This window comes from Chaetura pelagica, unplaced genomic scaffold, assembly GCF_000747805.2.
Source record: "Chaetura pelagica isolate M959 unplaced genomic scaffold, ChaPel_1.0 scaffold117, whole genome shotgun sequence".
Taxonomy (NCBI): domain Eukaryota; kingdom Metazoa; phylum Chordata; class Aves; order Apodiformes; family Apodidae; genus Chaetura; species Chaetura pelagica.
The window spans coordinates 2500256-2524724 of NW_009954185.1; the positions used below are offsets into that span (position 1 = coordinate 2500256).

The 24469-nt window shown below is 37.1% G+C and overlaps 1 protein-coding gene across 1 annotated transcript in view; it reads left to right on the forward strand.

Moving 5' to 3' along the window:
- Window positions 1-24469, forward strand: part of PIK3C2G (phosphatidylinositol-4-phosphate 3-kinase, catalytic subunit type 2 gamma) — a 198604-nt gene that overhangs the window by 39835 nt on the left and 134300 nt on the right. Inside the window, 4 exon segments of the mRNA XM_010002943.1 lie at window positions 532-565; window positions 8079-8274; window positions 11479-11601; window positions 18204-18335. Of these exon segments, the coding sequence (XP_010001245.1) occupies window positions 532-565; window positions 8079-8274; window positions 11479-11601; window positions 18204-18335 (485 nt within the window).

The following is a 24469-nucleotide window of genomic DNA, read 5'->3' on the forward strand; positions in this document are numbered from 1 at the left end:
CAAAGGCTCAAAGCCTTTTGAAGACCATAGCTATTTTTGCTGATTTGGCACAGGAAAGGTAGGTGAATATAGGCCACTTGAGGGGAGACTTGCTGCTTGCTCCTCAGCTATGAAAGGATGCTGAGGCTCTGCCTGCTCAATGTGGCTGTAGGATGCATGCAAAGGGACAAAGAGGGCATTCTTATCTCTGTTATGCCAACACAGAGGCTGAAAATGTGTACGCACTTCAATTGTAGATAAGTGCTTTTTTGTATATTGACATGCCTAAATACTGGCAGAAATTGGGTCCTGAGTGACTTGTCTGAGATGGTAGAGGAAGCAGGTGGAAGAGCTGAGAAGCAGATCCTGGTGCTCTGAATCCCAGTCATGTCCTCTGTTATAATGACATTAGGATATATCCTTCCCCTTTCTTACTTTATTTTCCATGAGTTCAGCTCCTAAAGCCATTCTAACTGCTGTGTGGTCTTTTCTGAAGTAACTAATTACTTTTTTTCCTTGTTTTTTTTTTTTTTTTTTTTTTTTCCTTCACAGAATTCTCTTCAAAATGTGGAAACACCAGATAAAGGTAAAATGTTAATTTAAGAATATATTAATTTAAGATGTATCATCACAAAGCTCACATTTTGCTATTTGATTGTATTTAGTGAGCTGTTATAGTTGGCATCTTGTGGATGTTTATATATTAGGTGTGTTTTAAGGTAATTATGACAAGTGAAATTTTAAGTGAACTAGAAATGTAAAAAAAAATCATTTTCCAAAAATAATCTAGTGATTCAAATACAAAAAAATGAGTAGTAGAGTGAAAGAGCTTATTATAGTTAGTGGTGGTAACAGCAGTTGTCCTTAATCTAAACCTTTTCTGTGGAGAAAAGGGAAAATAAGGAACTTCACAAAAGCATAAAAAAACTTATTTTTTGTATGTTTTTTCTACTCAGCTCCAATAACTTTCATTCCTCCTTCCTTAGGATTTAGTTCTTTGTTGTCTTCTCTTGTGTAACTAGTGTGTTGTCTCAAGTGATATGCTGTCATAGGAGTAGGTTATTTAATGGTAATAGACAAAATTATAGACCCTGCCTTATTTAATTCCTCAGTTAAATTCAGCTTAGACTCTGGCTAATGCCCAGTAGTGTTAGCATTACTGGGGAGCACCTTGCAGACTTGCCTGTACAGGAGCCTGTCCTGTCATGGGTGCCCCTTTCTGGCTCTCCTGCCACATAGAACTGGGGGTGCTATGTGGATGCTTTCTGAGTGCTGGGGTGGGCTGTGCTGTGGAACAGTGGTCTCTCTCCGTTCTGTGTGAGGAAAGCAGTGGCCTCTGAGATGCATTTTTTTTTCCTCTTTCTTTTTTCCTCTGTCTGCTTTTCTTGATTGCAGTGTGCTCAGAGAGGCAAAAAGGTGAACCAACCACAAAGATTGCAGCAGCCTTTCAAACACAGAGGTGGTTCAAAAGGAGGATTCCAAATGCCAGGCTTATTGTTTCACCATTACTCAACTTCATGAACAGCAAACAAAGAAACAGCAATTATATTTGTAAGCTGCCAGGAGAAGGGCCAGGGGAGTGATGGGAGAACACACAGGTGCAAAAGGGAGGAGAAGGTAAATAGGATTCTTCTCCCTTGGATATAGTAATTTATCCCATGAATTATTTTTTTTAACTCTCTACTGGCAACTAATGGTTGACAATGAAAATAATTGGTAGTTACTAATCAATTCTGCAATTGCAGAATCTTTTTGAATGTGTAGTATTTGAAACTGCAACTTAACTCATTCCAAGTCAGAACTTCCCAGGCCATTCATTAGTCATTCTGTAGAGAAGCCTAAATTCAAAATTGTCCAAGGTAACCAAAATTCACGTTGACCTCTTACGTGCAGTGATACACATTTCGTGTATGTAATAATGTACTATGTGCTTTACATCATCATCTAGTAAAAAAAAACAACACAAAACAAACAACATTTAAAAGCCAGCAAAATACTTAAAGTTAGGCTAAGAAGTCTTAACAGAAAAAGTCTAGCTATCATGATGAAGCTGGTGTCACACGAAGTGTGACAGCAGTTATGAAAACTGATCTGCTGGAAACTAGGCCTGATGCCCAGGAAGTGGATAAAGCCCTTCTACAAATCTTTTCTTTTGGGGATCATAAGCTTTCCTTAGTCCCCATCTTCTCAGTGCTGACCTAAATTATCTTACCGTGGGACATCCTCTCCATTGGCCTAGGGACACTGAGCCTTAAAGGAATTTGAATGACATTTTCACCTGCTGAAGCTAGAAGTGAAAATCAGCTAGAATAGGAGACATGGATTCCTGCTAAAGTCACCTTTGTTTTTCCTTTTCCACTGCATTTGCTTCCTGCCCACTTTTTACCTAATTATGCTTAGCTGGCTAGAATTTCAGGCAAGCAAAAATTTGCAAGCCTGTGACCCAAAAGAAAAGTAAAATCACTGCCTTAGCTCAGTGCTGGTAAATTTCTCCAGATCTGTGGGAACCTAAACCCCATATGCTTCACTTTCTGTAGCAACATAATTGCAAATGAAGTCAGCCGAAGGAGAGACAAACTGCATTTCCCATTTGTACTGTTCTTTTCTGTCTTATGTGTATTCATCTTTATCTTGAAGAAAACAGGATCAAATGTGAACAGAAAGAACAGCAATCAATTACTCCAACTAAAAATTTGTTTTCTTTCCTCTTTCTCCACCAAGTTATTACCCTGAGTATCATTACAGCATCTCTACTACAAAAGAGAAGAAAGATAAAATATACTATTAAAATTAAAGTCTTACTTAATAATTTGCTTAGAAATTGCTTTAATCTTTCTCTTGAATAAAATATTATCAGAGGTTAAATATTGGTCATTCACCATGAACTAAGAAAGTCGAAGACTGTATTTAAAACATGTAGCCTTGATTTAGTGTTGCAATAACTGGTTTTATTAACAGTGTTATCTCTGTAGACCAAGTGATTCCATTGCTGTGAAGAACAGTTTCCCACAAGAGCAATACTTATCCATGTTATGCTTAAGTCTGGATCATGCTCTTTTTCCTCTGTGTGAAGTCTTCAGAAGATTAACATTTTGGAACTCAAAGTATTTTTTAAGTTCTTCTCAAATGAGAGGAATGATAGACATTTCTAGACATTAGCACCTTAGTGCAGCATCAAGTGTTACCAGAAAAGAAATAATAAGATTATTCATGTTAATAGATGTTTAGCATTGGAGTTTGCTGCAATCCAGAGTATGAAAAGACAGGCTGCAGGGTGATACCTAACTGAGTACATGCGAGTTTCTCAAAAGCTGATGAATGTTTATACATTGTCTACAGCCTTGCTACTTCAGGCAGGGATTTCACCAGGTCAGATGTAATAAGGAGCTTTTGGAATTTGATCAGTAATTTTCCGGAACCCATCCCAGAATGTCTAGTATGAGAAGTGAACTGATGATACTGAATGAACAGCTGAATTCACTCTTTCGAGTGAATGCAGAAATTGGATAAGTTGATGATTATTAATTTAATGAAGGCATCATTACATTTAAGAGTGTGAAGTTCACTAATTGGCTTGGGATTTGATATTTGCTTCTAGACCTGATTGTAAAAGTATTCACAACAGAAAGTTAAAAAAAAAAAAAGGGGGGGGGGGGGGGGGGCAGGGGGGAGGAGGGGAAAAAAATTGAAGGTCTTTTGAATGGTTCTCCTATAGAAAATTGAAAACTCCACTTCCTTCTTTTCCTAGCGCTACAGTTTTGTTTTGGAAAAATCAGTCTTTATTTTAAAGTATGGAAAAGTGCCAAGAACCTTTTATTGCTTGCATTTCATCTCCTTAAGTGTCTCTTGTATTGTTTTCAGACCTGGGCATGGCCCTTCACCTCAAAGTTTTATTCTGTGTTACGTCCTGATGTGTTGTTCTGAAAAGCAGGGGGTCTTTTACGAAGACCAATTGTTAAATAACTACAACAACCCCCCCTACTTCTCAAAAAAAAAATTAGAAGTTACCAAGGCCTTATAAAGCATATAGTAGCAAAGACATTTTTGATACCAGGACAGCAGGAGATTTAAAAAAATTTCTTTCAAGGAATAAATGACATGATTCTCTAACCAGCATGAGGAAACAATAAGGTAAAAATTAGTGCTTGGGAACTGTATCTGATCAATTTTATCTGATCAGACTTTTCATATTTTGCCTTTTTCTTATTACAATAATAGTCTAATCAATGCTGTTTAGCACTTCACCTAAATCTCAGGGATTTTTTTCAGGGGGTTTTGTGTGTACATATGACCTAGACTGTATTTCGGATCTTGCTCTTTTTCTTCTCTCTGAAAATAAATAGGAAAGAAAAATATCAAGCTTCTGCTCTCCAAAATGTCTTTAAGGTGTCAAAAGGGTTTTAAGCCTTCCTTCCAAATTCTGTTCAACCAGATATTTTTCATGTTTTACCTAGAGATACACGAATGCAGTCAGAGAGGGCATGTTTAATATGTATTAAACTGACATCATCTGCTAGTGCATTAACAGTAAAGTATGTGCTGTGTTGGAAGGTCTAACACTAAAATAATATGTCAATTGTAATACTGGACTGAGAAGAAGTGTTTTTCTATAAGGAATATGCTAGTGTATTCCTTACTAAATTTTGAAGGCACCTGCAGGTATAATGAGGAAGACAGACTTTTAGGAATGGTGTGGATTGTTCTGTTTCTCAACAAGGAACAAATTTATTCCTTCAGACTTGATGCACAAGGAATATGTGTCAGAAATAAGCTTAACTGGCAGCTGTGGTTGAAGTTCACTTCCCTTCCTCTCATCTCATTTTTGCAAGTCTCATTTCTTCTCACCTTCAGTGAGTAGGTGATGCCAAATAATTTCACACTAAAAATAAATGTTGAGGTTTGGGTTGTGATATTATTAATCTCAGTCACAATTCCCTTTGTGATGTGGTGTATTCATCATCTCCTAGATACTGGCTATGCCTGGGACACCTTTCTAGAAAATAAACTGGCATAGCTGAAGCTGTGAATCCACTGTAGGAAGTTTCACAGCCGGTGCTATGTCAAGCAGTGAAACACCATAATCCTGTCCCATCTAAGATTTATTAATCATAAAAGTCATCAGAAACAGTAAAGCTCTCTGGCTTCTTGAACAGACAATATAATTTCAGAATACCAAATCCTATTCAGCAGCTCATAAAAATATGCTGACCGACTCTTGTGAGTAATGGACACTTGCAGACTAGCCAAGATGTTTGTCTCTAATTTAGTTAATTGCTATGGGGCTTAATGAGTGAAGATTGAGGGGTGGGGGGGGTAAAGGGAAAGGGCTGACTGGCATAGAAACCACAGAGTCATTTTAAACTGAGAGCTGACAAGAGTCAGAAAATGAATACAGAAAAAGTCCTGTAGCTGCAGACCGAGCTGTACTTGGACATTTGCTTACACCTGTAGAATTTTGTTCCAAAGATGATCTTCATTGTGGATCTCCTAATAATCGGATAAGTAATGCTGAAGTTTTGCTTGTCTCCTTTGCTGGGAGCTGAAGTGGTTCCCCCATTGCTGTCTTCAGACCCCACATGCTATTTTAGCAAAAGAGACAGCCTATAGTCACACCCCAGGCCCTGCTTCCAAACTGGCTCTGTTTTTACGTTCAGACACGGATTGCAAGCCCACAAGTAAAAAGTGGAAATTTAAGAGAGAAGAAAAAGAAGAACATTTCCCAGCTCTCTTCAGCAGGGAGTATTGTAGTTGTTGTCTGCAACTAAGTTAAGACTGTTGCCCTGTCTAGCCACATAGATCTTGCATGGTGGGCAGGTCCCTGGCACCCAGGAAACATTTTTCACCTCACCACTGACAGATTAAAGCATGTTATAAATAATTGAGGCAAAAATTGTGTTTCTCCTGTTTTTCTCTTCAGTTTTGGTGGATGTCAGGTAGATTATGAGAATCACTATTCTGCAAACATGGTCAGTGGACAATATAGCTTGGTTATAGCTACAGGCATCTGCATCTCATTCACTTCCCTGCCTAGCATGTGAAAAATTTCTATTATGGAAAATATTTACCCTATCCTATATGTTTCTCCTGGCTTCTGTTTTGTTTTGTTTGGGGGTTTTTTTTGTGTGTTTTGTTTTTTTTTTTTGTCCCAGGAGTATTCCCTTCTTTCTGTGGCTTAGCTGAAATATAATAGGTTTCTTCTTGCATTGGTGACAAAATTTGAAAGATTGCCTAACAGCCTAGAATATGGATTGTGTAAAAATTGCTGGTGTCCAAAGTGTACATTTTAACATACATTGGGAAGTCTACACAGCTTCTGAGCTACATTTCACCTGCTTCTTGAGAACAGGCAGAGAAGTTCTACTCAGCAATCAGCAACTATACCATAGACAAATTCCCAAAAATAAGGGCTTTGCTATTATACTACATCTACCCGTATGCCATTTTTAAGAGATTGGAACCTAAGTATCTGCTTTTCCTTGATGTAAATAGTGTGTTACTGGATCAAAATAGTATTCCACTGTTGTCTTTTTCTGGACTTCTTGAGAAGGCTTTATGTGTGTGACTGTATGGAATTCCTTGGATTGTAAAGAATACAATGCAAATTAAACATTAAGTTTGCAAGGTACTAAGTTATTGCACATCCAAGAGAATTGAGTATGAGACTAACATGGTATCCGACAGAAAAAAATAATTAGAGCAAAAGTTTTATTCAGAACAATTATGATGAAGGATGATAAATACAGAAAACAGTAAAGAGAATAAATAAAAAGATAATAAAAAACAAGTGCTAGACAGAGATGTATACACAGAGAGTAAAAGTACTGTGTTTTTGGAACCTGCTGGTCTCTAAAATTGATACATTTTCACATTTGGAAGATAATTACAACACAACAAGATGTAGTATTCTAGCCAGTCCTTCATCAGCTTTTCCAGTATCAAACCCCACTATTATGTCAAACTATTTTCATTTTACCTGTATATCTAGAGTTACATATTTAAAATTTGTCTATTATAAAATAAAGACTAAAATAATTAGTTTAAATTTTGTGCAAGAGTTCTGAGTATTTGTGGGTTTAAATGCAAATGGTATCAAAGAAGAAGAATAAAATTCCAGAACAAGGTTATATTTTTTTGAGACATTTCTGTTGGGAGATTGAGATAGCTAGGTCCGGTGAGTCATGCTATCTGTATCTGATGTTCAGCATGACCCCTACACCTATCCCAAGTATAAAAAGACAAATCATCCTGATCTTGGACTAATAGAACATCCTCTGAAACTTTCACTCACAGCCTGTCCCATGCCTGAGAAATGAGTGCTTATTCCAGCTCTCTTCTCTTGATGGAGGCTGCCAGGTCTGGGGATTTTAATTTACACTGGCAATCAGGCAATTCCTAGCTGCTCCAAAAGCAGAGAGAGGGAAGATGGATAAAAGCCAGTAATTGCAGAAAAAGAGCACTGCAGAGATGAAGCCAGAGGAAATAACATAAATAAAGGTGTGATAAAAATGAGGCTAAAGCCTACACTTCAATCACTTCTAAAACCTATCGATGTCCATCATTGTGTAACGTTATTGCCAATCCATGACCATCTGAATGCTGACTATGTCTAATTGTGGCTGCTATTTTATATATTTTATTAATTGTTTATCTACAATTGCAAGAGCTTTATGGTCTTAAAACTTAACCAGTGTCTTCTCTCCATTCTACTGCTGCATTTCCAGTTCCCTTGAATTAGGTAGCTACTTGGTTGCTGAAATTACAAAATACCTACATAATAAAAATCCTTCCAGCAAAAGAATTAACAGACTAAAATGGCATATCTGAGGCACACAATAACTTGCTGTAATTTAAAATGCTTACTTTGAAAATGCCTTAATTTGAAAGCACTGTAATGAAAGACTGTTAACGATACACCAGAATTGAGCTAAGGCTGGTTTCAGAAGCACAGATGGCTAATTGGCTTCAGTTGGTAGGTTGTGTAATTTTAATTAAATTTTATTAGGAAGCATTTCAAAGCAGTAACTGATGGATCAAGAGAAATATGGTTCTTCATAAATGATCTGTTGCTAACCTTTATTTATTTTTCTCTCCCCTCTCAGCTCTAATAGAGGCTGCTGTGACTGACCTCTCCATGGCCATCTCTCGTCTCATCCATGTTTACAGCTGCAGCTTTGATGCAGATTTCCAGCTTGCCAGCATACCTAAAAGCTTTTCATGTGCAGACATCAGCCTAGATTCCCAGCTCAGCTTCACTGTTTATGCTGCCCATAATATCCCAGAAGCCTGGGTGAACAGGTAGGATGAGAGCCAGCAGGTGTTCACAAGAAGAGGTGTTGTCTCTTAGTTCACCTGTTTTTCACAGATACTAGTTTACTCCTCTTGCTTTTATGATACTTCTATGTTAATGTTAGGGACTGAGTAAGTGCGTGTATCTCCACTGATTTGCTAGCATAAAGTGCATTTAATTAAGCTTGACTGACTAGGAGACTTCCAAGCCCCATAGATGGATGGAGAATCAAGGTAGGTGACCTAGGGGGTTGCCCCTGACCAGTGTGGAAGGATGGTAATAGAAGCAATGTCAGAGCACTGGCCTTAACAGTATGTGTACAAGTGCTTGCGTGACCAGTTTGCCCAGCAGGAGGGAGAAAAGTGTGTGGGCTGCATGCCCGTTTGGATGGGGACTTGGTGTGGCGTCTGCTGTACAAGTAACTGGAAGGGTTGAAGGCCAACTTACCAAGGTAAACAAAGAGGTGCTTTTGCTTAAACCCACTCTGAATGAGGCTTTATCAGTACTTTTTTGCTCTTGGTGTATTCAAACCACATTACTTGGCTGGGCATGTGCATTAGCAATCATCTTTATAGATGGTGATTAAAATAAATATAATTTAGAGGTGCAAGTATATCAGTGTAGCATAGGAAAGGGGGAAATAACTGTAATAAAAAGTTGATCAAAGCATTCTCTTCTGGAATGTTTATTTGGTCAAATTAGTTGTCTCTTCAAATATCTGCTTTTCCTGCTCTGACTAAAACTGCTTTTCTCCTCTTACCACTCCTTTGTGACCAAAAGAGGACAGGTGACTGCAGTCTGGTACCATTACTTTTATGAGTCAAAATGCTGTTCTCCAAGTTTTAATGGATACTTTCCCCCTGCTCCCACTTTACCTTTAATTCCAAATTACTGATGAAAAATCTCTGGGATCATTTGACTGTGAGCAAGAGACTGTACTATACAACATTAACTGTAATTCACAGTTTAATAAAAATCTGAGAGAATTTGCATTAGTTAAAGTAATAATACAGAACTGTAATCACTGTCTTGATTTTGCAGATGGTCATACCATCCCCACTGCATTTTATGTTCCACCAGAAAAATGTGAAATTACATATGGCCCAGAGGCCTCTGATGACTTGAATGCTATGTTCAAGCATGTGAAAATGAGAATCTCTCTTCCTTCTTAATCTCCTTTTCAACTCTTTCCAATTTTATAGCTAGCATGGAGTTCTTAACATGGACTGCTGCTCTTGACATCTGCTTTCCTCAAATACTATTACTAACTTAATTCATACGCATACTCCTTTATATCTATACTCACTGCATTTGTGCTGGTTATGTCACTGCTTTTGTTTTCCTGAAGATCACATTTTATGATCTGGCTGCTGTTTGCAACATGCATTTTAACATATATTCCTGCATATATATAATATTTGCATTATAAATGTTAGAATTTTGACATCCCTCACTGTCTCTCATTGTTTGTTTTCTATGCATACCAGTATGTGGTAAACAGTCTTCTTTTAATCATTTGGGATAAAGGAGAGTGAGTTGTCTTGTATTATACAGAATCACATTAGTGTCCTGTCAAGAGCATCTCAAGTTTACTTTTGTGGCAATTTTTTCTTTTTTCAATTTTTCAATTTTTTTCTTGGCAATTTTTATATTTATGCCCTCAATTTCTTATTCCAGTCTTACAGTCCTCATTAAAAATATAGGTGCAGACATGAGTTTCAGAATACTGTTGCAAAACTGTTTACCCTTCTTCCTTTACTGCACTTTAATTTCCTCTTGGTTTTTTTATCAGTTTGTTGCTTTATCCCATTTAAATCCCAAGCAAATGTGCTGTATTTGCTGCCAGTGGCATAATGCTGCTAGCTTCATGTTTGGCTGCATTTTTTTTTCTACAGCTCCAAAAAATCAGATTCCTACCTACAACTGGATGCTATGAAGTGATCTTTAGGTCAAGACTATAGTGTCATGCCTCTGAACTCACAGGGGGGCTAAAAAGGCAAAATGCTCTACAAAGACCCCAAATGGGTTGAAGTACATACACTCTGAAGAACCTCTCTGACTTCAGTCAGACTGAAGCATTGTGTAATCTTTAATCTTTCCAGGATTAGGTTCTTATGGTGTATAAATCAGGGATATGTATGTATATTGGTGTATCAATACTTCTGTTTAAGCAGCAATGCTTATTCATTTGATTGTATTAAAACCTATTATTTCCTTTGCTATGCTCCAACTGTTTGTAATATTTAAACCCTAGAGGAAAGATGCCGTATTTAAGAGCAGAAGCATTTTTTAGTCTTTTAAGGTAATTTTTCCTTTCTCTACATCAATAACTCCTAGGTACTAGAGATTCTCAACCCTTTTTCTTTCAATTTAAAAAAAAAAAAAAAGACTGAGAGAAAAAGCTTATCTACTACAACAATTACAAGAGTTACTATAATATTCTGGAAGAAACCAACCATCATGTTTGTAAATAAGGTAAAGCCAGGCATCTTCAGTCTGCAACTGCTTTAGATTTGCTGTTCATGTTTGACTCCTTTTCCCATGTTCCTCATTCTTGTATAGAATGGATCTAAAACTGAGAGTGGCAAGAAGATCTGGAAGTTACAAGACCAATTAAGATTACTAGCTAAATATACATTATTCCTCTTCCTTGCCTAAAATTTTATAAGATTTCAGTAAGAAGAATAATAAACCAACAGCCCCAGACCTGATTTATGCTGTGACTCAAGTCAGTTAAGTATCTGAAAAATGATAATCTGAATCTGAAAATTCAGTAATCTGAAAAATTATGGTTTCTGCCATCATAAGTGTATAGATTAATTACTAGCCTGTTGTTTTTTTGTTTTTGTTTTTTTATATTGGGAAAAGTAAGTATAAATAGATTTACTGTTGACTGAAGTTGTATGATGAAGTTGTGTCCAAAATTCCATTGACTGAATGATGAAAAAAAAAATCAGTCTTAATGACAAAAACATGGAGCAGAATCTAGGTGTGCTAAGTAATTTCTTGAATTCCAAAAATTAAAAAAAAACCCAAAACACCCAAAATACTCCCTCTCCACCCACTGACATTAAACTGAGATTATTTTTTTTCTATTCTTCCTGTTAGGATGGTTGTCACAAGTTTCTGAATGGTTAGCCCCAGATTTACTGTGCTGGATGTGGTACATTACAATTAATCTTTTCTTTTTCTTTTCTTTTTCCCCGTTGTAGCTACAAAGTTTTCTCTTTTTCCTGTTCATTAACTTACGCTGGGAAGACAATATGTCAAGTGAAGATTTGCAAAAATGCACCGGCTAAAAGATCCTTTTTTTTCCTAGTTGACTGGAATGAGAAGTAAGTCTGACAGATTTTACATATTGAATACTAATTTAAAACAAAACAAAACAAAAAAGAGCCATGTCTTTATTATGGATCTTCTTCTGAGCAAGAGATGGGAATGAGAAGGTAGTGGGAGAGGCAGAGGAAGAGAAATAGGACTGAGATAAGTCTTGTCAAAGAATTGCCTAAACTAAGCTGGTCTGAGACTGTCATTCACTGGGGCATCCTAGAGAAATAAAGTGGAACTGAAAGGAGGTACAACCGAAGGCTGTATTTCTGGTCTCTTTTGAGGACTTCTGCCCTTTGGATCTGCCTCTAACAGGTGTGCATTCCAACCTGAGAAACTACTAGTATTTCTTTAAGGGTTCTTTTTTAACAAAGAACACAGCTGATGTGGTTGGGTTTTTTACTGTGTTGGAGGGGGTGTTGTTTGTTTTTAGTTTGTTTTGTTTTTTGGTTTTCAGTGGTTGGGTTGGTTGGTTGGTTTTTTATTGTTTGTGGGGTTTTTTTAAGAAGGAACCACAATATGAGACTGGTATTATAAAGGCTACCAATTGCCTGACACCTGCCTGGCTGCTTTGAGGAAAATAATTCCATTGAAAACAGAAGTGCTCCCTCAAACAACATTCAGTTAAAGCAATGGGTTGATAAAAGGCATATTTGCAATACATGGCACGGAAAAAGTACACAAGTTTTTATTATTTTGTGCTAATACTTTATTCTTCCAGCTTCCTCAGCGTGATATGTTTATATTTAAAATTTTGAAATTTTTGGCATTTTCAGCAGGGCTTCCTGTATCCTGAATCTGATAGCAGCCTGATGATATTATAATTAAACAAAGACTACATGTCATCTGAAAGAGATTTTTTTTTCAGTTATAATTTAATACAGGGTGTAATTCATAAGTTCTGTTTACCTTTATCTAAGATGCACAACAGTTTGAAGCTGGTCAACTGGAAGACCTTTTTAGGTCCACCCTGTTACCAAATCTGTCTTAATGGAGATTTTGTGTAGCCTTCTTGCACAACATTCCTGAACAGTTATAGCAAGCTTATTATGTCTGCCCTATGGTTAGGAAACAGGAGGGATGCACTCCTGCTAAGCAGACAAACTGGGTTTTTAGGGCCTAATATCTGCTTTAGTGCTTCAGTTGAATCCACAGAGTTCAAGCATTGAGCCCTCAGCCTTCTGTATGATGGGAAAGTAACACTTGTCCTTGTGTTTAAAAAATAAATAAATTGGATTAGTCCCATTTGTTCTGTAGGAATTTTCATCTTGTCCAAGTTTTGGTCAAGTACTATCTTAAGGCAGACATGGGCAAATATTGAAGAGGGATTATATTGCTTATGAGCATTTTTACCTTCTAAAAAGTGACTAAAGACTTTCTGGTATGCATCTTGCATAAACTTTTTCTAATACAAAATATAAAATGATAGAATAGAAATAAATTCTCTAAACACAAATGGAACAGAAACTCTTGCCTTCTTCCATTTCCATGAAAAAATAAAGAAATCAGAATAAAACTTGAGGGTTTGTGTTTTAACCTCTCCCTCTGCAAAATTAGTATTAAAAGTCTGCTATTCCATCAAAAAGCCTATTGGAAAATGAAGCAGTTACGTGTGCAGGCCAAATTATTCCATAGGTCACAGATGTTTGTAAGAGGCTCTTAAGATCAGAAGCTAGATCTAGAGTTGCTACAGTTCTATAATGAGAAAATGTGGTTTTGCTATTTGTGTTGCTATGCCTCTAAAACAGAATAAAAAATCACACCAAACTTGACAGAATAATAAGTATATTCACAATATTTTGGAACAGACATAGAGAAGGAACAGTAGGGCTAGTGCTATGTAATCACTGAAGGTGCTATGTGCCTAACTGACATAATACGTACTCAGGAACAAGCTGGTTTGGCTTTCTTGCAATAAATACAAGTATATAAACAGTAATCAATACTTTTTGCAAGAATTCAAGCTGGAATTCATAAAAAAATAAAGTATTTTAATGAAGTATTACTGGTTTTCCATGTCACCTAGTGGCAGCATTTCTAGTTGTAGGAAATCTGGGTCACTCATCTGTAATGAAACTATGTTCACTCTTAGTTATCTTTTGGCTATAATATCACCTTTCTGAAACAGAAGAAAAAATGTGTGCAGGAAAAGTTTACAGAGGAGACAATTTCATATTTTTTTTTTTCATGTTTCTTCCCTTGAGCTCTACTTTCAATCTAACCCTATTTCCAGTTGATCACAGACGTTGAAAATAACATGTGGAGAAAGGTCACCAGGAAGACCTTGTATTACATTAGAAAGTCAAATTTTCTCTACACATTTAGGGATCAATCAAGCAAAATAAAATAAAAAATAAACCTATCTAATTCAAAATGAGACCTGATCTTAGATTTGGATTGATTCAAATGAAGAAAAAAAATACCCCAAACAACAGGGGGTACTGTTTGGATTATTAGGAATCTAAGGAGAGATTTTCTATTAGACTTGCTTTATTTGCTGATTTTCATGTATTTAGTGTGTATTTTCAAGTGCTTTAACTAGGTATTGTCTGAACTTTACATTCATAGTTTTTTGTGTTTAAACATGGGTTTCTATTGAAGTCTTCGCTATATTAAGTATTCACCAGAATGTTTTGAGAAAAGACAGGAATTGTTTTTTACCCAAGGATATTGCCTTGTTTAGTGTTTCTTCTGTTTGTCCTTCTTAAGAGTGTATTTTTTATTTTAGAACTTGTGAGTTTTCTTTGAAAAGCGTGATTATTACCTTGCTGTAGAGCTTGAACAGATTGATAATTTCTAGCACATATACATAGAGTCCAAAAGTTGTTCTCTTATTTTCTCATCAGCTTCATATTTCAATGACTGAGACCTCTTAATTATTTTATTTGTCTCATCTTAGCTCGTTGCTTTTAATATCTTTATTCCACCATCTCTCCTTTTTTCTATCCTTTGCAATTTATTTTAAACCTACAGACATGAAATATGGAATCATAGAATCATAGAATCTTAGGGGCTGGAAGGGACCTCGAAAGATCATCTAGTCCAACCCCCCTGCCAGAGCAGGGTCACCTAGAGTACATCACACAGGAATGCATCCAGGTGGGTTTTGAATGTCTCCAGTGAAGGACACTCCACAACCTCCCTGGGCAGCCTGTTCCAGTGCTCTGTCACTCTTACAGTAAAAGAAATTTTTCGGATATTCACGTTGAACCTCCTATGCTCCAATTTACACCCATTACCCCTTGTCCTATCACTGGTCATCACTGAGAAAAGCCTAACTCCGTCCCCCTGACACTCACCCCTTACATATTTGTAAACATTGATGAGGTCACCCCTCAGTCTCCTTTTCTCCAAGCTAAAGAGACCCAGCTCCCTCAACCTTTCCTCATAAGGGAGGTGTTCCACTCCTTTAATCATCTTTGTAGCTCTAATTAATTTACATTAAGCTTACCATTATTTACCATTCTTTGTTCATACCCTTCTGGGCCAAAGGCTCGGTTGCCCCAGCGCTGATCTGTGTTGAGTTCTTTTATGATAGTAGGCCCTTAGCTTTTGAAAGCAGCTTCATGGAATCATAGAATGGTTTGGGTTAGAAGGGACCTTAAAAATCATCTAGTATTGACTCTCCCATAATGAGCTGGGACACATTCCTTTTCAGTGAGTAACTTTTCTGTTCTCAGCTGCTGTTGAAATTGTTAACCCACAGGGTGTCTTATTTCTGGCCACTGTTACATTTCCTCCTTCTTCTTCTTAGTCATCCATTTGACTCAGCCTCATGCAGTCAGAAAGGATGATACAAACTGGGCAAGCTTACACAGGCATTAATCAAAGCTTTTAAAAGCAATACAGATATTCCCCTTCTCTATGTATCACTTGTCACTGTAAGGGAAGTTTTGCTTGTCTTTGGCTCATACTTTAACTGCTGGGATGTCTAACTCTAGTCAAAGTTTCTAGATTCTTTTCCCACTGGTGTACATCTGGTTATGCTACATATATATCTCGAGTCCTAGGAAACCTTTGGCAAGCATTTGCTTTCTGCAGTGAAGGTATTGTGAGGGTTTTTTTGTTGCTCTAAGCTCACCAGGAGTGCTTGCAAATATCTGTATTGGAAGATGCATGTCTCTATTTTTAATTGTTGTCTCTCCACAGGTTTAATGATGCTTTAAAGTTAAGTGTAACTCTTTGTTGAACAGTTTCATGTAACATGGACAGAGTTGTTGGTCTGTAAGTGAAAAAGAATGAGCTCTCTGTGGCATGTAAAACAGCTTAATTTCCTAATAATTGTTTCTAACTAATTAGGACTGAGGAAGAGGGCATGAGACAAGGAAAACAGAGTTGAAAACTATATACAGGGACATGTGGGAAGACAGTTGAGAATTGCTTCTTAATTCTATTCATGTTAATTAGAAAGAGTGGGAAATTGCTGTCGTGCATTTTTACTCAAAGAGAAAGGTATGCAAATTTAAATAATTTCCAAATGTTTAGGATTCATCATCTGAAATTTTGACAGTAGTGTTATTTTGGAGTCTTTCAGAATTTCAGCTAAAACCCATCTACTTTCTTTGAGTGACTCCTCAGTGCACTCAAGGAAATCTTCCTGAAGCCAATAGAATTTTGACAGAATCACAGAATATTAGGGGTTGGAAGTGACCTCTGAAGATCTTCAAGGCCAACTGCCCTGCCAGAGCAGGACCAAAAAAAAAAACCCAAAAACAGCTAGGGCAGATCACTCAGAAAGGCATCCAGACAGGTCTTGAAAGTCTCCAGGGAAGGAGACTCCACAATCACTCTGGGAAGCCTGTTCCTGTGCTCTATAAGCCTCAGAGTAAAGAAGTTATTCCTCATGTTGAGGTGGAACTCCTGTGCTCAAGTTTTAATCCATTGCTCCCTGTGCTATCACAGGGCACAAGTGAAAAGAGGTTGTCCCTGCCTTCTTGACACCCAGCCCTCATGTGTTTATAGACATTAATTAGATCCCCCCTCAGTCTTCTCCTCTGTAGACTGAAAAGCCCCAGGTCTCTGAGCCTTTCCTCGTGAGGCAGGTATTTAGTCCCTTAATCATCCTCCTAGCCCTCTGTTGGACACTCTCAAGTAAACCCCTGTCCCTCTTGAACTGAGAAGCCAAAAACTGGGCACAATACTCCCAAGTGAGGTTTCACCAAGGCCAAGTAGAGGGGGAGGAGAACCTCCCTCAATCTGCTGGAGACACTCCTCTGGCCTTCTTGGCCACATGGGCACATTGTTGTCCAATGGATACCTTGTTGTCTACCAGGACTCCAAGGCCTTTCTCCATGGAGCTGCTCTCTAGCAGATCACCTCCCAGCCTGTACTGGTGCATTTTGTTGTTCCTTCCCAGGTGCAGGACTCTGCACTTGCTCTTGTTGAGTCTCATTAGGTTCCACTTCTCCCAGCTCTCCAGCCTGTCCAAATCTTGCTGAATGGTCACACAGCCTTCAGGTGAATCAGCCAATCCTCCCAGCTTCATACCATCAGCAAACTTGCTGAGAAGACACTCTGTCCCTTCATCAAGGTCACTAATAAAGATTTTGAACAGGACTGGACCCAGCAGTGTTCCCTGAGGGACTCCACTAGTTACAGGTCTCCAGCTGGGCTCTGCACCAGTGACCACCACTCTTAGGGCTCTAGTCTGTAGCCAGTTCTTAATCCATCTCACTATCCATTCTTTTATCCCACATATTCTGAGCTTGCTCACAAGGATATTATAGGAGACTGTGTCAAAAGCCTTATACTGATTTTGTTTCTAGATACAAATGTAATTAATTTAATTTTTCACACAAGAAATTTAAGTTTGCATTGAATATGCGTGGAAAAAGCTAGTAATATACCATCCTCTGTAAACTTTCTCTTTTGGACAAATAAAATAGACTTGCTCATGTCTGGGTAATTACACATTATTTTTCCACACAGCATGAAAGAGCCTTATTAAAATTGTTCTAAATTATGGTTTTAAATCAGTTTATGTAATCTCTATCAACAAATTGAATGAACAGCCAAGTTTGCTAAATGTCAATGAAAAGTTGGGGTTGATGTTAATAGATCTGAATTTTCTCACTGGAAAATGTGAATCAATCATTGCTGTTAAGACAAAAATCTCCCTTCAAATTGGGATCGGGAAATACCACAGCACCAAAGCACATCTGAACAGGAGAATGATCATCATGCTCTACTCACAAGCAACTCTTAGTTTCTTTAGTGTTTTCCTCTGAAGACACAAGAAGGCAAATAACTGTTGGTTTACTATTTGCCCATAGGGGGTGCTTATTCTGAACTAGCCCTTCATTGATAAGGTAATTCTAAAGCAAAAGCTTTAATTAAGACATTGTCAGCTTTCCTGGTTACTGCTGAAGTGAATGAGGTTTTATATGAGTTTTCTCAAGTGCTATAACCAAAGTTAATGGTTGGAAGTATTCCTCAGTTTGTTGAAGGGATCTGTCATTTGCATTTTCTTTCAGAGAATAACTCTTGTAATTTATAACTTGATATATATATATTAAGAAATCTAGAAAAATGTACAAAGGACCCACTTGTGGTAACAAAGCTCTCTTTTTTAAAAACTTTTTTTTGTTTGTCTTTTCTCATTTTCTTTTAGAATCAACTTTCCTCTACGAATAAAGGCTCTTCCAAGGGAAACTATGCTGACAATAAAACTACTTGGTGTAAACAGTGCTTCTAAAAATACAGAGGTGCTTGCTTGGACATGCTCCCCATTGTATCCAAAACAGTAAGTTCAGTTTTGTATGGCAGCTTAAGAAAAGACTATTCTTGAATAGTATTGCACTCAACTTAGGAGAAATACAGAAAGATGAAGGACAGAAATATTTATTTCAGGACCTTGCTGTAATAAGAATGAGACAGTCACTTACAGTAACTGCTTTTGATGTGCCAGTAAGAGCCCCATCTTTTCTTTGTTTCCAATACATTGGTTTTGAACTTGGTTTGTGTAATTGTTTAACACTCACAGTAAAATTCCATGGGCCTGCTCCTACCCTTTTTTTCCTGCTCAACATAACCTCTTGTTCACAACGATTGAGTTTTTTCAGTTTTTGTTCTTTTCTCACACCCGTTCGTTCTGCTCTGAGTGGGGCTGTTACCAATGACCACAATGAGTACCTTTCCCTCTCCACATCACTTTAGAAGCTTTCTCCTCTTTTTTAATCTCTTCTTTCTATATAGAACACAGTGTAACAATGATTTAAAAGATGCTTGTTGCCTTGAATGTCTCTGCAGTGGTTCATAAACAGAAACATAAGTTAAATTTTCTGCAGTTCCCTGAATATATTTTATTAGCACTGAGACATCAGAATTTAGATTGAGCCTTAACAATGATAGTTATATTTTATTAAGACTCCATAGCCCCACACGCCCTCAGGCTATAGATTGATACAGTCAAGTCTCACTGGTTTCTGCATTATAATCCATCTGTAAACTATAGCTCTTTCCTCATCTTGAGGCATCTTCATCTATTTCTGTATATGGTGGCAATCAGCATTTAAAACAAAAAAATCTGATCGCATGTATGAATTTACTATGTTTGAAAGACCTTGACTTCCATTGAACTTTTAAGCTGAGAGTCTTAAAACACTAGAAAATAGGTTGGACTGGGCTAGAGGCCTTTTTCATCTTTCAGAAGAAAATTCGGTATTGCTATTTTCTGAAAAAAAAAAAAAAAAAAGATCACTTTCTTCTGTGACTTCATGATTAGAACACTTAGTTTAAAGGAGGGAAGAAAAAAATATGAATAAAATCTCAGTTCTAAGGGTTGCTTGGGCATTTTATTCAATTACTTTTCATTAAGTTGGTCTAAAGAAGAACACATCACTCCTCCATAATGTGGATCTTTTTAAACAGAACATGTATTATATTTATTTTGAGTATTTCTACTATCCTGAGTCTTAGGGTGAAATAGGTAGAGAGAATGTACTGGCTGACAATCTATTTTGAGGTAGTGTTAAGATGTCCTCATCCCTAGCAAACTGATATGTGCTGATTACATGCAGTAGCAGATCATTAGGGATAACTTATTTGGGGAACCATCAGACACCTTTGGAGGTAAATGGGATATTTGAGAATCCTGTTCTTGAGGACCTGTGTTGTACTAGAGGTTTTCTTAATTTTCAGCATTCAAGTCCAAAGGAATTATTTTTTTAAGATCTTGAAAGCATTCATGTCCATGTGATATATCTTTTTATATGTATGCTATCGGTGCAAGCATGTTGGTTTTCACTAAGTGGATCTCCAAGTCACCCAGACAGTTTCAAAAATTTTACTGAAAAGTGGTTCCATTCTTTCATACTACCCACGGTCAGTACAATGAAGGGGATAAAAGTTTACTTTCCTTTCATCTGCTGCATAATTGTGGAGATCATTGCTGAAATGACCTTTAAAAGCAGAAATAAAAATTAAGTTGTCGGGAAAGAATGATTTAGGAATAGCATGTTCAACACCCCCTAATATGATAGCTGTGTAATTACAATTAAAGTAATTATACAAAGAAGCCTAAATGCATTTTCCTATTTTAACCAACCACAGCTCCAAAGAATTTTTAATTCACCATCACTTCAATTGATAGGCTATTTTAAAAATAAGGATAGCCCTAAAATCCCTTGTCAATTGTGAAACTTGAAAATATCTGACTGTTGAACCAGCCTACTTTTTCTTTTCTTTGGAAGATCATAAATATATTTTTGTAGAGTAAACTAGCTCTTAGTGTCATCTGAACTAGCTCTTAGTGTCATCTGCTTAGAAAGTAGCAGGATGAAAGCTGTCAGGTGATTCTTAATAGGTAATACTATCACTTTGTTGAAGTAATTGAGAAGTAGCAGTTGTATTTTTAGGGGCCATTTCCTTCTTCACAGAAACTTTGGAAGTTAATAGTTGTTTTTATTTGACTCACTAATTTTGTCAAAAACATTAATAAAGTAATGAACCCAACTTCGCTCCCCTTGCTTCTGCAATGTAACTAAACTTCAAGACTTACTTCAAAAGACTACTTGTAAACTTGAAAACATGTACCAAGAAAAAATTGTACCTGTAGTGTCATGATAATATGTGAAAAGAAATTGCAAAGAATTGCAAAGATTATGGTATGAGGGTCTCTAAATGAACAAAGTCTGTAAATGTACATAGAGAAAGTAAAGAAATCTGTCCAGGACATTTTTGACAAAACACTACTAACTTGGAAAATACCTCTTTCTCAAAACAAAACTTTTCTCAGAGGTGAATTTGAGTTCTAAAAAAAAGTCTTAATATTCTTACATCTCAGATTTAATTTATACGAGAAAGGGCAGGAATAAGCTCTTTGAAGAAGCCAGTAGCCCTAAGGTATTTGCCTGGATCATTGAACATCTTTGTTTGAATCCTTGCCCCAGCTTGCCCTGGTCTTCTCAGGGTCAGAAAAGATAAGGACAAAGTGGCTTGTTTTCTCTATTCAGTAAAAAAACTATGCTTTTTTTTTTTTGTTAAACTTTGCAAAAAAAATAAAAGTCAAACATTCCTCATTCCTGTCCCATTTTATCTTATTTTGCTTAAAAACACAATAATGTTGTTCAAGCTGGTTGTAGCTCATGTTATGAAAAGGCGGGGGGGGCGGGGAGATTTTCGGTTCTTTCTTAAGAATTTTGATCTTTTGGTGACCTAGGACAAAAGAACACATTATTTTAAAAGGCTTTGAATTTACTCCTCTCTGTAAACTTCATATCTGTTTTCTCTTCCAAAATGGTTATTGTCATTGTATCGTGGCTTCTCTCCTTTATAGTTTAATTGTTTATGTTTAGTTTGAACTGAAGATTAAGAAAAACTGAAATTATTTTAACATATAAAGCATATAAATTCCTTTCATCTGTTTCCAAAAGTGTGAATAGTTTCTGGTACTTTGGGGCAAGACCATGTCAAAGTCCCTTGCCAGATCAAAAAACTGCAGCTACTTGCTGATATTTTAGCACTCCAGTTCTTCTCTAAAAAAACATTGACTAAGCAGAGTATATGATAAATATATTAAAAAAGAAGCAAAACCTAACTGTTTATATAAAGTCTATTACTTATTATTTAGCATTTCTTTTTGCAATCTCTTCTTCATACATTGCCTCTGTTGAAACCACACAATACCTAAAAATGTTCTCAAGAATTTGGCCAGTTTAATTTTCTTTTGTTGTTGTTAAAGACTTGTAAGTAAGCAGATGTTTAATAAATTTCAAATGTGCTTAATTTACATTATTTCCTGAATTCCATTAATGTCTCTCACTAATCTAACAGTTGTCTTGCAGTGTGCTGATTTATAACATGAGTAGCTCATGGATATAGAAGGAAGCCACTATACTCTTTGTAAAATGTGTGCTGGGATTACTGCTTATCAACTTTGCATGTTTCTGTACAAATAGTCTCACTCTTTACAAAACTGACTTCCTTCAAATATTCCAAGTCTTTGCCTAAATGTGGTTATATAACTTGAAATCATTGCATGTAAACTTATTTTTTAACTTTATGTTGTGGGGCAAAAATTATGAAGAATTAGGAACATAACTGCAAATTTGTTTAAAAATTCTGGAGTAATTGAATAATTTAGTATTTCCTGTGTTCAATATCTTCAAATTTATGAAAGTTATTTAAATTAGAAGACGTGGGGATGGAAGATGTGGTACTTAAAAATGTCTGTAGGACATTTAGCATTACTTTGCAGTTGAAAATCATATCTAATTTGACTTTTCTATAATGCTGTTGTGTTTGTATATAATAGAGTTGTTATTCCACAGTATCATTCCAATGCAGAATTAAGAGTGCTTAGGCTGTAAAATAATGGGATTTTATAGCTTAGCAGCTTTGCGTTTCCTTTAATTTAACCTCAGCTTTGAATTTCTGAATCTTATAATCATAAAATCATAGAATGGTCTGGCTTAGAAGGGAGAATAGTTTGGCTTGGATAGGACCTTAAAGATCATCTAGATCTATCCCCCCTGGTTTGGCAGGGTCACCTTCCACTAGATCGGGTTGCTCAGAGCCCCATCCAACCTGCCCTTGAACACTTCCAGGGATGGGACCTCCACAAAATCTCTGGGCAACCTGTTCCAGCATCTCACCACCCTCATAGTGAAGAATTTCCTCCTGAAGTCTAAGGGAAAGGTGGGGAAAGCAAGGGCAATGAAGGACAAGGAAGGGCAAGGAGGGGAAAGGAAAGTCAAGGAAGGTCAAAGAGGGTCAGGGAGAGGAAAGGAGGGGAAACGAATAGGCTCAATTACACCTGTTTCATAGGTAGAGAGGCCAAGATGACTGTGCAGTGCCACCAGGTAACAGGAGTGGGAAAAGGGACACATGCAGCAACATCTGTCACCTTGGTTACTCAACAAGCAACACTGATGTCGGACAGGGGTAACATGCTGAGACAAATTATTTGGAAAGTCAGCCTTGCAAATACTGGCATACAAATAGAGGGTGACAGTTTGATCCTGAAAATTATTCTGCCTGGATGCACTGAAATGACCTGAAGTAGAAGGCCCCTAAGTTTAGGCCAGGGACATAGGTGCAACAGTTGATAAATGAGGCAATGAAGGATTCCTGCATTTGTAGCAAACATTAGGCCAGAGAGCGCTGACAATCTGGTTGTGTTATGTCGGTCAGTTTCCTTTCTGGCATTTGGCTGTGACCTCCTGAATTATGTAAATACTATTCTTTTCCAGTGTCAGATTTGGGGATAATTTCATTATTTGGACACTGCATTTTAGACTAATTTTCCTGGTATATCCAGTCTAAACCATGACTCCAATGTTACAAAAACTTGGGAATGAACACAGAAACAATGGCTGTAGATGACAACTTGTCCAGTAGATGAGCCTCCACATCCACATTTTTTATCCTTTTTAGGTAGCTAACTTTAGATAGTGGCCCTAAATGAATACTGGCAAGGGCCCTAAGGGTGCATCTGTATCAATAAGTCTTTTTAGATGCAAGAAGCAGTTCAAACAGTGTTTGCAAGCCTCTGTGCCAATTTTCAATTCCTTCTATCAGAAAAAATGTATTTGTCTCTTGGGCTGAATGGTTTAGTGATCCAGAGCTAATTAACAGAGCAGAAATGCATCATTTGGGGCAATTTGGGAGTTTTAGTGTCCCCCATAGTGTCCATTGCTCTGACTTCACTGATTCTAACAAAACAATTTATTTGGAACTGCTATTTCCAAATCAGAGAGAGCAAGCAACAAAATTTTCCCCTTGCTGGATGTGGTGAGGGAAGTCTCCTGTGTGACTACAAGACACAAGGTTGATTTTCTTAAGTTAGGGTAACTTGAGCTGTCCTTAAATAGCAATGTTTACTTCTGTAGTAAGATGGGAAGTTTATTTTAGCACATGTAATAAGCAAGAGCTGGGAATCTGTGTAATTCCAGGGGTTTCCATCTGCATTGGTTTTGCACAAGCATATAAATAAATAAATGGCAGTAGGCATAGAGCAGCACTTGTCTATTAAGCTTCTGATGTGCTTGATGCTGAAGCTGCTGCATGGGAGCCATTGCCTACATTTGGGATCATTATACAGTCTTTACAAGGGTCAGTATCACTGCCCTCACCTTACTCATAGGAAAACTGGTAGGCAGAATGGGGAGTGACCTGCTCATCAGCAGAACCAGGTGGCAGAGAGAGGAGTATGTCTGCTCAATAAAAGTTATGGTTTTCCTGCTCATGATACTGGCTTCTTCTTTTTCTGAATGTATCTTGCACTCTCCTTGTCCTTTTTCTAAAAATAATGCATCTTTTTACTCTTTCGTTCACCTTCATGGCCCTTCTTCTTGTTCTATTTATGTGTCCAAAACCAGACTTGCTCCTGAAGATGTTAGCTGTGTACTGCCTACAATGCCCCGATTGCTAGGGAAA